The following is a 13,851-nucleotide window of genomic DNA, read 5'->3' as shown; positions in this document are numbered from 1 at the left end:
TGAAATGCACCAATCGCAAAACAATGCAAATGACTCTTCCCACTTTCATGCACCTTAGTTAGAGGTGAACCTCGGCTGTTAAAAATTCACTTTGCTGCCACGGAGTTCCCAGACGAAACGGAGAAGGGGGAACTGAGGCACAAACAGTGAGATTTGATTACAGGATAACGGAGGAGCATTGCTGCCAGCAGGTAGGGATACAAAAGGAACACAGGCAAAATGGGATACAGGCGAGCACAGTGCAGAAGATATACACATACACAGACTCTCTTTCACACAAACACACACTTTCACTGTCTCAATCTCACACACACAGACATACACTTTCTAAGACACACACTACAATTGTGAAAAAAAAACTAACTAGCTACAATTAGCAACTGACCCTCCACTGTCACAGGGACTATCAGCACCTGTCACTCAACCACACATGGGGCACGGAGGGCTTGGAAGACAGGGAAAGAATCAAACAAACACACACTTACACTGTCTCTCTCTTCCACACACTCACAATCACACACATACACTTTCTATGACTCTCACTCACACACACATATACACACTCACTACACTTGAGAAATAAAAAAAAAAAAATCACACAAATGTTACTGCTGTGCTATCTAAAATTAAACTGCGGACTCTTCATTTTTACACTATCCTGACATACTCTCACAAACACGCACACACACCCACTGTCTCCACCTCATGCACACACACACATACACACTCTGTCACACAGACACACGGCATACACACTCTCTTTCTCTATTAATTAGCTATAATGAGCAACTGACCCTCCACTCTCACAGGAACTCCTACCACCTCACTCTCTCTCACACATGGGACATGGAGGGAATGGAAGACAAGGAAAGAATCAAATAAACACACACTTTCACTGTCTCTCTCTTCTACACACTCACTGTATCACACACACTCACTGTATCACACACACTCACTCTATCACACACATACACTTTCTCTAACTCTCTCAAACACACACAAATACACACTCATTACATTTGAGAAATAAATGCTTTATAATCAATTAATGACAAAAAAAAAAAAACTTGCTAGCGCCCATTTCATTTGTTTATGAAACGGGCCTTTTTTACTAGTGTGGTTTTTTTATTAAAAAGATTGATATTTGAATGGAACACGGTGGATCCGTTTGGGTTAGATAAAGAAGTTGATTGGTTGAGAATTATCACGTTACAACTTCTATCTGAGTCAAATAGGATTGGAGTAAGTTATTTCGCATGCACGGGCATCAGAGTGATGCCATTTTCTCCCGGCTCCAATGGAGGTTTGCTCTGATGTTCAGTTGTTTAGGAGTATAAAAGTTTAGGCTTAGGTAGGATATGCATATAATTTTCATAATGTTAATCTGCACTTTGTAGTTTGAAACCCTGACGACACTTAGCGAAGCTCAGTGACTGTGTTGGGTTTCACGAAGAAGGGAGTGACTGCGTAAAAATGTTGAAAACATACCATAGATAAGATATTATTGAGGCGACATAGTTTTCACGAATAAAAGAGGGAAGAAGCAGTTGCAGGATGTAACAGCGTCCTCGTCAGCTGGTGTTTACAAAAAAGCTGTATGGACATTTTGAAATAATACCTATAGTAGCATGTGCCATCGAAGGAGGATCCTTAATACTGTTTATGTATATAGAAGGTAGGAGGAGTATCCATTGAAGTTTTATGAATTACACTATAGGGCTTCATAAAGTATATTTTTTATTATTTATTTATTGCATTTGTATCCCACATTTTCACACCTCTTTGCAGGCTCAATGTGGCTTACAATACATCATGAATAGTGGAAATATACGATAAGATAGATATTTAGTATTACAGACAGATCTTGGGTGACATGATTATGATAAGACAAGATAGTAGTCTAACAAGCAGATATACTAAAAGGCATATTTTCAAAGCACTTTGGGAGGCTAAGTTCCATAGGTTTCTATGGAACTTTGGGAGGCTAAGTGCTTTGAAAATATGCCTCTAAGTCTTTTCTGGATATATGTGTGGAGAGGTTCACATTTGTTGGTCTTTGTGGTATGCCTTGTTAAAGAGATGGGTCTTCAGTAGTTTGCAGAAGTTAGTAAGTTCATAGATCGTTTTTAAATTACGCGGCAGCGCATTCCAGAATTGTGTGCTCAGGTAGGAAAAGGTTGACGCATGCGTTAGTTTGTATTTTAGACCTTTGCAGTTGGGGAAGTGAAGGTTGAGGAATGTGCGGGATGATTTTTTGGCATTCCTGGGTGGTAGGTCTATCAGGTCTGACATGTAGGCTGGTGCATTCCCATGAATTATTTTGTGAACTAGGGAGCATATCTTGAACGTGATGCGTTCTTTGATTGGGAGCCAGTGTAGTTTTTCTCGTAGGGGTTGAGCATTTTCATATTTTGTTTTACCGAATATGAGTCTAGCTGCAGTGTTCTGGGCTGTTTGGAGTTTCTTGATTATTTGCTCTTTGCAGCCAGCGTATAGTGCGTTGCAATAGTCTAGGTGGCTGAGTACCATTGATTGCACCAGGTTACGGAAGAAGGACCTTGGGAAGAAAGGTCTTACTCTTTTTAATTTCCACATTGATTGGAACATTTTCTTGGTTGTGTTTTTCGTGTGGTTCTCAAGTGTTAGGTGTGTTTATGGCGGTGAAGTTGTTCATGTTGTGCTGAGAGGTGAGTATTAGGCATTGGTTTTTTTCTGCATTTAGTTTCAGCTGAAATGCATCCGCCCTTGAGTGCATGATTTGTAGACTTTGGTTGATTTCATTGGAGATTTCCTTTAAATCTTGATTGAATGGGATGTAGATCGTTACATCATCTGCGTATATGTATGGGTTGAGATTTTGGTTTGATAGTAATTTGGCCAAGGGTATCATCATTAAGTTGAGTAGAGTCGGTGAGAGGGGGGATGGGATCCCTGTGGGACTCCACATTCAGGTATCCATGTGGCTGACGTGGTCGATTTGGATGTCACTTGGTATGATCTTGTTGTTAGGAACCCCTTGAACCATTTGAGTACTTTGCCTCCGATTCCGAAGTACTAAAGGATATGTAGTAGTATTCCATGGTCAACCATGTCGAAGGCGCTAGACATGTCGAATTGTAAAAGTAGTATGTTCTTGCCAGTTGCGATCATTTGTTTGAATTTAGTCATTAGAGTGACTAGTACTGTTTCTGTGCTGTGGTATGGATGAAATCCTGACTGGGAGTCGTGTAATATTGAGAATGTGTATAGGTAGTGTGTGAGTTGTTTAGTCACCATTCCTTCCATTATTTTGATTATTAAGGGAATGGATGCTACTGGTCTGTAGTTGGTTATTTCACTAACACTTTTCTTCGCATCTTTGAGTATAGGGGTAAGTAGAATGTTTCCTTTCTCTTTCGGGAAGAGTCCGTTTTGTAACATATAGTTCAAGTGATTCGTTAGGTCCGTTATAAATTGTTGAGGGGCATATGTCATAAGGTTGTTTGGGCATGTGTCTAGTTTGCAGTGAGATTTGGCGAATCTTTTGAGCGTTTGGAAGATGTTTTCCTCCGATAATGTCTCGAAGTTGGTCCAGGTTCTGTCTGCTGGGTATACACCAGGGTCTGGGTCTAGGTGGTCAAGGAGTTCGGCATAGTCAATGGTACTGACAGGAATTTTTTTTCGCAATTGAACAATTTTCTCGTTGAAATATTTTGCGAGGTTATCTACTCCTGGTGTATCTTCGTTATTGGTAGTGACTGGTGTGGTATCTAGCAGTTTATTCACGAGTTGAAAGAGTTTGTGCGTGTCCTTTGTGAGAGTGCAGGTGAAAGGGGATCCGGGAAGGCGCGAAGAAACGGGGTACAGGGAGCCGGGGAATCCCAACGGGGCAGATTTCATGTGCACAACACCCACATTCAGAAAGCTGGGCTACCGGAGGCAGAGAGGTTGGCTGGGTTAAGGAAGAAGGGGAGGAACTACCAGTCCCAGAATCCTTCTCTTCCCCACCCGGCTGTGCAAGAGTTAGGGGAGGAGATAGAAGATTGGGAAATGGTCTCTGAGGAAGGTGATGAGGGCCAGCTGGAGAGATTGGGGGTGGGGGAAGTTGGAGAGGAGGATAAAATGGAGATTACTGAAGGGCTAGGGGAGGAACAGATGGAGATTGGAGCCCTGGCTCAAACCCAAAAAGCTGCTGTAAGAGGGTGGCTAGCTGTACCTTGGAGAGACTGGTGGAAGACCGGAGGAGAGAGGCTGAGGCACTGGGGGAATTCTCTACTAAAGAGGAAACAGGTGCAGTCTGTGGGAGAGAAAGAGAGCTGGGCACAATTGAAACCCCAGCCTGAACCAGGTGGGAATAAAGCTATGTAACCGTGCTGTAAGAAGGTGCAAGGAAGACTGTGTAGACTGTTGCATACTAAAAAGGTCTGGGCTGCAACCTACTAAGCTATTGGGTTTTTCCCTCTGATAATGTACTGTTCCCTAAGTGACGTAATCTGAGCTAAAGTGAAGTGAAGTTATATGGACTGTTTTGAACCTGAATTTGACTGTGTTGAACCTGAATTGTGCTCTGGGCTGCTGGCCTAAACAACCTGGAGTGAAGGATGTTTTGTTTGATTTGAAGCAAGAAAATAAAAGCTCTTACTTATAAACATTGGGCTTTGAATGTGCCTCTGTGAAAGGAAAGGAGGGAGGAGGAAGTCCTGGGAGTTCGCAGGGCCTGGAGCCAAGGCACAGAGGAGCCAGATTGCTGTGGAGTGAAGGCAACAGTCGTGTGGAGGAAGAGGCAGCTAAGCAGGGTCGAGCCTGGCTGGTTCCTGGATGGGCGACCCAGCTACACCTTGTAGTTTGGTCCATTTTCAGTTTTGTAGTATAATCTTTTAGTTTGTCTTATGGTATATTTGTATTTTCTTTGAAGTTGTTTCCAGGCATTGAGTGTGGGTTCGTCCTTCTTTTTATACCATGCACATTCTAATCTTCTAACTTGTGTTTTGAGTTTTTTCAGGTCTTCATTGAACCACGGTGTTGATTTTTTTCTGCATGAAGTTCTGGTTTGAGTTGGGGCGATGTTGTCTAGAATCGATTTGCATCTATCGTCCCATTCCCGTAGGAATAGGTTTGCACCTGTTTTTATTGTCCATCCATTGTGATAGATCTGTTGCCAGAATGTTACCGGGTCTATTTTACCTCTCGTGGTGTACGTTTCTCGTTCTTGTTTGTTAATAGAGTCTTTCGTGCGCCATTGGAGTGAGATGTATGCTTTGTAGTGGTCTATTTATTACAAAAACTGGATTGTGAAACTCTAGGGATAGAGGGATATTAATATATGGTTTTATTAGATTGGGAGGAGTGTGTGGTTAAGATTGTGGGAAGGTACTTTTTATATAATTTGAGATTTTGACTAAAGAGATTTTGATACATCAAGCAGAGAGTAATTTTTATTTATCTTTGTTACATCTGTACCCCGCGCTTTCCCACTCATGGCAGGCTCAATGCGGCTTACATGTGGCAATGGAGGGTTAAGTGACTTGCCCAGAGTCACAAGGAGCTGCCTGTGCCTGAAGTGGGAATTGAACTCAGTTCCTCAGTTCCCCAGGACCAAAGTCCACCACCCTAACCACTAGGCCAAATAGTTACTATATTGATTGATATCAGTTGTAACTGAAACAGAATATTTACTCAGTAGGTGATTATACAATGAAATATGCATGAGATCTATTTGCATGCACTGCCTCCATTGTATGCAAATAAATCTTGTGCATATTCGTAGTGGAAAACCTGACCTGGCAAGGGCCAAGGTTGGACACCCCTGATCTAGTCTTTCTGCACAAGTGGTAGGTTTTTTTTTGTCAGTGCCATGATACACCACCAGGTGGTATTTTAAAGAGTTTCTCTTAACTCAGTTCTAACCAGCAGCTCATCAGATATGTACAGTATAATGGTATGCTTCAAGTTATTAAATGTGAATGGTGGGCTTTCTTCTACACAGCACAGGACTAAAGCATAAGCAAACTAGGCACGTGCCCAGGTCCCTCTCAGATGAGTAATTCAGTGGTTCCCAAGGCAGATTGTTGCTGTAGTAAGTCAGTTGATGTCAGAAAGGAGAGTGGGGTAGGTCAGAGCCACCACCCCACTACCTGTCTTGTCCCTGCTCCAGTCCACTGGCCTGCAATAAGCAGGATGAGTAAATGAGCAACGCTTCTTAGCTGCTGCTTCCACCTCTGCAGTCAGAACCACATGGTGCCCATATGAGGGAGTTTAAAATGTATTTATATTAAAAGAGGGGGCCCACCAGAGAGTTAATCCTGCCCTTCTACAATGTTACTGACCTGTGTTTATTTCTGCTTTGTAGGTTAAAAGGCGGTCATTTCACTGTACTGGTTCGCTGAATGAATCCTATTCAAACTGGATGATGTGAGTTGATCTCTTACAAGTACCCAGCATCTACAAAGCACAAAACTTCTCTTTTGACAAAGAGTTTACATTGATAGCTATAAAATGGTAATGGGAGGCCAGCCACCTCAATTTCCCAGAGCCCTGGGATACCATTGAGGATGGTCTCACAGTGCTCAGAGTTGGCAGATACATACAGTGGTGGAAATAAGTATTTGATCCCTTGCTGATTTTGTAAGTTTGCCCACTGACAAAGACATGAGCAGCCCATAATTGAAGGGTAGGTTATTGGTAACAGTGAGAGATAGCACATCACAAATTAAATCCGGAAAATCACATTGTGGAAAGTATATGAATTTATTTGCATTCTGCAGAGGGAAATAAGTATTTAATCCCTCTGGCAAACAAGACCTAATACTTGGTGGCAAAACCCTTGTTGGCAAGCACAGCGGTCAGACGTCTTCTGTAGTTGATGATGAGGTTTGCACACATGTCAGGAGGAATTTTGGTCCACTCCTCTTTGCAGATCATCTCTAAATCATTAAGAGTTCTGGGCTGTCGCTTGGCAACTCGCAGCTTCAGCTCCCTCCATAAGTTTTCAATGGGATTAAGGTCTGGTGACTGGCTAGGCCACTCCATGACCCTAATGTGCTTCTTCCTGAGCCACTCCTTTGTTGCCTTGGCTGTATGTTTTGGGTCATTGTCGTGCTGGAAGACCCAGCCACGACCCATTTTTAAGGCCCTGGCGGAGGGAAGGAGGTTGTCACTCAGAATTGTACGGTACATGGCCCCATCCATTCTCCCATTGATGCGGTGAAGTAGTCCTGTGCCCTTAGCAGAGAAACACCCCCAAAACATAACATTTCCACCTCCATGCTTGACAGTGGGGACGGTGTTCTTTGGGTCATAGGCAGCATTTCTCTTCCTCCAAACACGGCGAGTTGAGTTCATGCCAAAGAGCTCAATTTTTGTCTCATCTGACCACAGCACCTTCTCCCAATCACTCTCGGCATCATCCAGGTGTTCACTGGCAAACTTCAGACGGGCCGTCACATGTGCCTTCCGGAGCAGGGGGACCTTGCGGGCACTGCAGGATTGCAATCCGTTATGTCGTAATGTGTTACCAATGGTTTTCGTGGTGACAGTGGTCCCAGCTGCCTTGAGATCATTGACAAGTTCCCCCCTTGTAGTTGTAGGCTGATTTCTAACCTTCCTCATGATCAAGGATACCCCACGAGGTGAGATTTTGCGTGGAGCCCCAGATCTTTGTCGATTGACAGTCATTTTGTACTTCTTCCATTTTCTTACTATGGCACCAACAGTTGTCTCCTTCTCGCCCAGCGTCTTACTGATGGTTTTGTAGCCCATTCCAGCCTTGTGCAGGTGTATGATCTTGTCCCTGACATCCTTAGACAGCTCCTTGCTCTTGGCCATTTTGTAGAGGTTAGAGTCTGACTGATTCACTGAGTCTGTGGACAGGTGTCTTTCATACAGGTGACCATTGCCGACAGCTGTCTGTCTTGCAGGTAACGAGTTGATTTGGAGCATCTACCTGGTCTGTAGGGGCCAGATCTCTTACTGGTTGGTGGGGGATCAAATACTTATTTCCCTCTGCAGAATGCAAATAAATTCATATACTTTCCACAATGTGATTTTCCGGATTTAATTTGTGATGTGCTATCTCTCACTGTTACCAATAACCTACCCTTCAATTATGGGCTGCTCATGTCTTTGTCAGTGGGCAAACTTACAAAATCAGCAAGGGATCAAATACTTATTTCCACCACTGTACACAAATGGCAGTCAGGGGTAGGCCAAGTATTTGATACTGTAAAGCCTGAACTTTATGGCCATGGCTGACACACTGCCCACAGCAAAAGGAATTAGTGTGAAAAACGGAGAATATTGTGATATATCTCTGTGTCACTGACAAAGTGTGTTGCAAAGCGAGGGAAGTTGGCAGTATAGTCACCATAAGCGCTGTGATAACATAATGAGCCCCTTACATACAATCCTTTTGGAGATGGGTATTCTTTCCAAAGTAGATGAAAGCAAAATTTTGCAAAATGATGAAAAGGGGCAAAATAAATTAGCAAATTAAAGGGCATTAATACACATTATTTGTAAATAGGCCATATTGAGATTAATGAGTTCCAGTTGAAGTTGACCTGTTAAAAATCTGTTAGCAAATGTTAGAATGCATTTCTGCAGCTTAGTGAATGATCTTTGATAGATGCCATAGAAGAATGTCTGTTATATGCTACTTTTTCTTTGAATAGTACATGTGGTGGGAGGGGGAGGAGTTGACCTACAGAATGGTTTGATGTATTTGATCTGAGCATATATAAATTTGTGCTTATGACTTTATAAAAATGATAGAACCTCATACAAATAACATATAATTTTAAGGAAGAAGAACAAACATTAAAAAAGGCAAAGGAGAAAGCAAGTAGAGCCTGAAAGGATGAGTCCCCATGTTTGAGCGTCTTCTTAATAATACTCCAGACTGTGCAGAGCATCCATAGCTGGACTTGCTGCTACAAAAACCAGATGAAGATAGGGTTCCAGGGTCTCTTGTTCTGCCTGAATTTATTTCCTATGTACAAATATTAAGAAAAACCAGATGCACCACCACCAATGTTTAAAAAGATAAATATACAGGTGATCAGCAACTATCAGTATAATAATTGAAAATACAAAAAGGACTAAAGAGAAGCAATCGCAAGTATGCTGTCAGGGATCAGAGCTTCAGCTACTGGTCAGCAGATCATATAATCGTAGCTCTGTAATTAATAAATTATGTTTTATTTGACAAAAAAATAAAGTGAATTGATTCACTAGCACAGGAAGGTAAGAATGGCAGCTAAATCTAAACAGTAAGAACCTTTCCTGTTTCCATGTGCTGAGCTGCAGGTTTGTCAACCATGCTGAAAGTGAGAAAGCTCAAAATCTGGCTCTTTTCCTACATGAGGGGAGAGTTTACTACAGAGTCTGTCGGCCTATTTACCCAGCTGAAGAGCTTCTAGTCTGGCACCAGGACAGCACATGCAGAAAGTTAAAAGAGGAAAGTCACGCCCAGCAGCAGTCCCAGATCCTGGAAGGTCCACCTGCCAGTTGTGACAGAAAAACTGGTAAGAGTAACATAACATAACAATCGCTTTATATACCGCTACAACCTCACAGTTCTGAGCGTTTAACAAACTTAAATAAACCAGAACACAATTTCCAGAATGCACAATACTGTCAATTAGGATAAGTTACATTAAATCTGCTAATACGTATTTCTGAAAAAAAACAAAGTTTTCAACATTTTTCAACCTGTAAAATGGGACAGCTGAAGAAGGGACTGATGACGTCTCAGATTCATATAGAACGTCTTTATATTATATTTCCATATTTAGTGGTTTGAAAAAGCAACATGTAAGAGCCAAAATTCAATTGAATAAGGATAATGTTTTTAAAAGGGGTGATAGGGAAGACCAGAAATTTTCTTCCTCCATTGGGTTTCCCAGCTCAGTTGGATTTGTATTTAGTATGGTTCCACAGACCTTCATTTGCAGCTAGTTACAGATTCTCCTTCCTCCTCGTTCTTTTGACCTGCTCCCTTTTCTCATATTTCCACTCCTAGCCATCCCAACATCAGTCCTTGGTCAAAAGCAGCAGTTTATTCCAGAACACATGCACCTTGGTTGTGGCCGCTAGGTGTCACCATTGTGAGTGGCTGAGATTCTTACCCTCCTTCCCTTCCCAAGGTCTGTGAATGCTGTCTCAACATCCCTAGTCCTGGCCCATCCAGGGAACTGAAAGTTGAGTTGGGACTCAGACCCAGATCTCCTGCATGGCAGTGCACTGACTCACCAGATCAACCTATTGATTGATTGATTGATTGATAATTTTTCTGTTTATCCAATAAGAGATACAGCAGCCTCAAGGAAATTTTATCCACAAAATGTATGAATTTTAAAAATATTCCAGGTTGGCTTTATTGCCCTGTGCATGAGCTCGTTTTTTTTTTTCTGTCAGGAATATGTCATCTCCTTGGAAAGATGAATAAGTGGGGGCACACAGAATATATTATGTGGAATTTCATAGCTCAAAAAAGAAAGGGAAGAGTTATCCTTTTCCCTCCCTCCTCCCCCCAAAAAAATGCATTGAAGGAAAAAATGGTCACCTCAGACATAAGGAAAAGTTCTTCTGGATGCAAGGGGTAGCCTAGCAGACCAGTAGAATTCACATCCTATTTCCACTTGGGCTTCTTATGACCTTAAAAAGTCACTTAACTCTTCATTGCCTCAGGTACAAACTTAGGGCCCTGTTTACTAAGCTGCGCTAAGGGCACACTAGCGTTTTTAGCGCACACTAATGATTAGCATGCTGTAAACGCTAAGTTGCCCATAGGAACATGTGGGCGACTCAAGTGTTTAGCATGCGCTAAAAACGCTAGCACACCATTGTAAACAGGGCCTTTAGATTGTAAGACTTTCAGGGAGGGGAAAAGACATACTTTACCTGAAATGTAATTCACTTTGAACTACCAGTAAATTAAAAGAATGTGTTACAGAATACAGTGTCTTTGGTATGAATTGTGAAGTAGCTATTTTCTGTGCTTTTATAGGTATTTGGAAAGCATTGCCTTGCCGAGAGTATTGTGATACCACTGACACAGAAACAAATGGGGCCTTGTCAGCCATAAAATCTGAATTTTCCATGTGTGAAGAAAAGCTTCACAGGGAGCACCCAGGTGACAGGATTATTTAATTCATTTTAATGGCTGCAGGTGCTTCCAGTACTTGTGCTGCACAGTCTGTTCTTTTGTTCATGAACAAATGGTGCAGGCTTAGACCTTCCTCATAACTATTAAAGAAGTTGACAATTGAGGCTGTGTGAAATGTTCTCTTAGCATGACAAAACATCTAAGAGGGAATCCTCATCTATCATATAGCATTTGTAGAAGTCATGTTATGCACCCCTATATCAAGTAAACATGATACTTTTTTTTTTTGTTTGTTTGTTTTATTGCATCTGGCTTAAATGTTTGCCGCTTTGTAGTATGTTTCATCATGCAGCGAAAAAGATCCTGATTTGTGTGGGGTTATCGCTGCTGATATCATCTCCAGTGTGGACAAATTAAAACATGGGATTTGTGACACCATAGGTCTCATTTTCAAAGCACTTAAACTTACAAAGTCCCATAGGCTAGTATGAGGTGTATTTTCAAAGCACTTAGACTTACAAAGTCCCATAGGCTAGTATGAGGTGTATTTTCAAAGCACTTAGACTTACAAAGTCCCATAGGTCTACTTGCCTTGAAATACGCCTCGTGGAGGGGCATAATCGAACGCGAACGCCCATCTCCGTGGGCAGCCATACAAAAGGGTGGGACAAACCGCATTTTCGAAAAAAGATGGGTGCCCATCTTTTTTTTCGATAATACAGGTTGTGTGGGGCAAATGTCTAGGATTTGGGCGTTTTTGAGCTGGGCGCTATCGGTTTTTAGTGATAATGGAAACCGAAGGCGCCCATCTCAAAAACGAACAAATCCAAGGCATTGGGTCGTGGGAGGGGCCAGGATTCGTAGTGCACTGGTCCCCCTCACATGCCAGGACACCAACTGTGCACCCAAGGGGGCACTTTTACAAATTACAAAAGAACATTAAAAGAGCTCCCAGGTGCATAGCACCCTTCCCTTGTGTGCTGAGCCCCCCAAATCCCCCCCAACACCCACTGCCCACAAGTCTACACCATTACCATAGCCCTAAGTGGTGACGGGTTACCTACATGTGGGTACAGTGGGATTTGGGGATTTTTGGAGGGCTCAGCATTAAGCACCACAAGTGTAACAGGTGGGGGGAGGGGGATGGGCCTGGGTCCACCTGCCTGAAGTGCACTGCACCCACTAACAACTGCTCCAAGGACCTGCATACTGCTGTGATGGAGCTGGGTATGACATTTGAGGCTGGCATACAGGCTGGAAAAAAAAAGTTTTGAAAGTTCTTTTTTTGTGGTGGGAGGGGGTTAGTGACCACTGGGGGGAGTCAGGGGAGGTCATCCCCGATTCCCTCTGGTGGTCATCTGGTCATTTAGGGCACTTTTTTGGGACTTATTCGTGAAAAAAAAGGGTCCAAAAAAAGTGCCCTAAATTCTCGCTACTGGCGCTCATTTTTTTTCGATTATTGGCCAAAGGCGCCCATCTCTCCTCGGCCGATAACCACGCCCCAGTCTCGCCTTCACCATGCCTCCGACACGCCCCCATCAACTTTGGCCGTTTCTGCGACGGAGTGCAGTTGAAGGCGCCCAAAATCGGCTTCCGATTATACCGATTTGGGCACCTTTGCGAGATGGCCGCCCATCTCCCGATTTGGGTCAAATATGGGCGCTCATCACTTTCAAAAATAAGCTGGATAGTAACCTATGGAACTTGGTAAGTCTCGGTGCTTTGAAAATATGCCTCAGCACCAACTGCGGCTACTTCAAGGAATTCAGTTGGATTTCTGAGAAGATGCTGAGAAATTGGAAGTAAGTGGATGGTGGGTACAATTTTTCATTTTTTTTGTTGATGTGTTGTTTTTGTTTTTTGTTTGTGAGTGTGTGTTAAGTCCCAGTGCTGTCTAGAGCACTGATGGATCAAGTTTCAAGTTTAATAGAGACTTTCTACCCCGCCCATCAGACTAACCATTCGAGCAGCTTACAATCTAAGGTTAAACCAGAAAGATTAGAAAACACACAAAACGAGACCCGATAGAAGTGGGGAAGGAATGAACTACAATATGGATGGGAAAGCAGAGGGAAAGAGTGTGGGGGGGGGGGGGGGATTAAATAAGGTGTTAGCCAGTGCTTGCTGCAAGGCTAACAAAGAAGAACTAACCATAACCATCCTTAAATAAAAAAAAGTTTTAAGATCTGTTTTAAATGCCTCCAGGGAGGACTGACGTAGAGAGTTTCACTGGGACAGAATTTTCATCCGTCCCCAGTGGAATCTCCTCCATCCCCGCCTGTCCCTGCAAGTAGTCTCCTTCATCCCCGCCTATCTCCTGTGCTCAAATAACCTGGCTTGTGGTAAAATAACTCACCTTAACAGTATCCCATGTTGATAATTTCCCCTCTCAGTGCTTATGGAGGTTTCATTGCTATCAACCTTATCCATTCATTTTATTTTGTGCTTTTGTAGTTGCTATGGCATAAGAAAAGGATAGGTAGGCTGGCTTGGCACTACACTTCTGCAGAAACCCCTCAGGACCTGCGTCCATTCCGTGGGAGACCTGTGGACCTGGAGGGGATTCCTGCTAACCCCATTCCCGTGCAGCTCTCTAGACTGAAACCTCAGTGCTGTAAGCAATGAGTTCCACAGCTCTGGGCCTAAAAGGGCAAAAGGTCTGGCTGCTCCTGTACACAGGCTGTTTGCTGAAATTCAGCAGGGGGATGCAAAAGATGAGTAGTGTATTGCCCATGCTTTAAGGAGGTGTTTTAACCTATTTCATAAAA

At 42.9% G+C, this 13,851-nt stretch overlaps 1 protein-coding gene across 1 annotated transcript in view; it reads left to right on the top strand.

The window, feature by feature from the left end:
* The window catches only part of LOC115468762 (zinc finger protein 90-like), a 46,223-nt gene that overhangs the window by 12,560 nt on the left and 19,812 nt on the right, over nt 1-13,851 (top strand). The window contains exons 4-6 of the mRNA XM_030200730.1: nt 6,329-6,390; nt 9,283-9,500; nt 10,985-11,110. Coding sequence (XP_030056590.1) covers nt 6,329-6,390; nt 9,283-9,500; nt 10,985-11,110 — 406 coding nt within the window. The remainder of the gene's footprint in view (nt 1-6,328; nt 6,391-9,282; nt 9,501-10,984; nt 11,111-13,851) is intronic.

The sequence above is a fragment of the Microcaecilia unicolor genome, chromosome 4 (genome assembly GCF_901765095.1).
Source record: "Microcaecilia unicolor chromosome 4, aMicUni1.1, whole genome shotgun sequence".
NCBI classification, from domain to species: Eukaryota; Metazoa; Chordata; class Amphibia; order Gymnophiona; family Siphonopidae; genus Microcaecilia; species Microcaecilia unicolor.
Note: the sequence above shows the minus strand (reverse complement) of the source record. Positions and strands in the feature narration are given on the sequence as shown.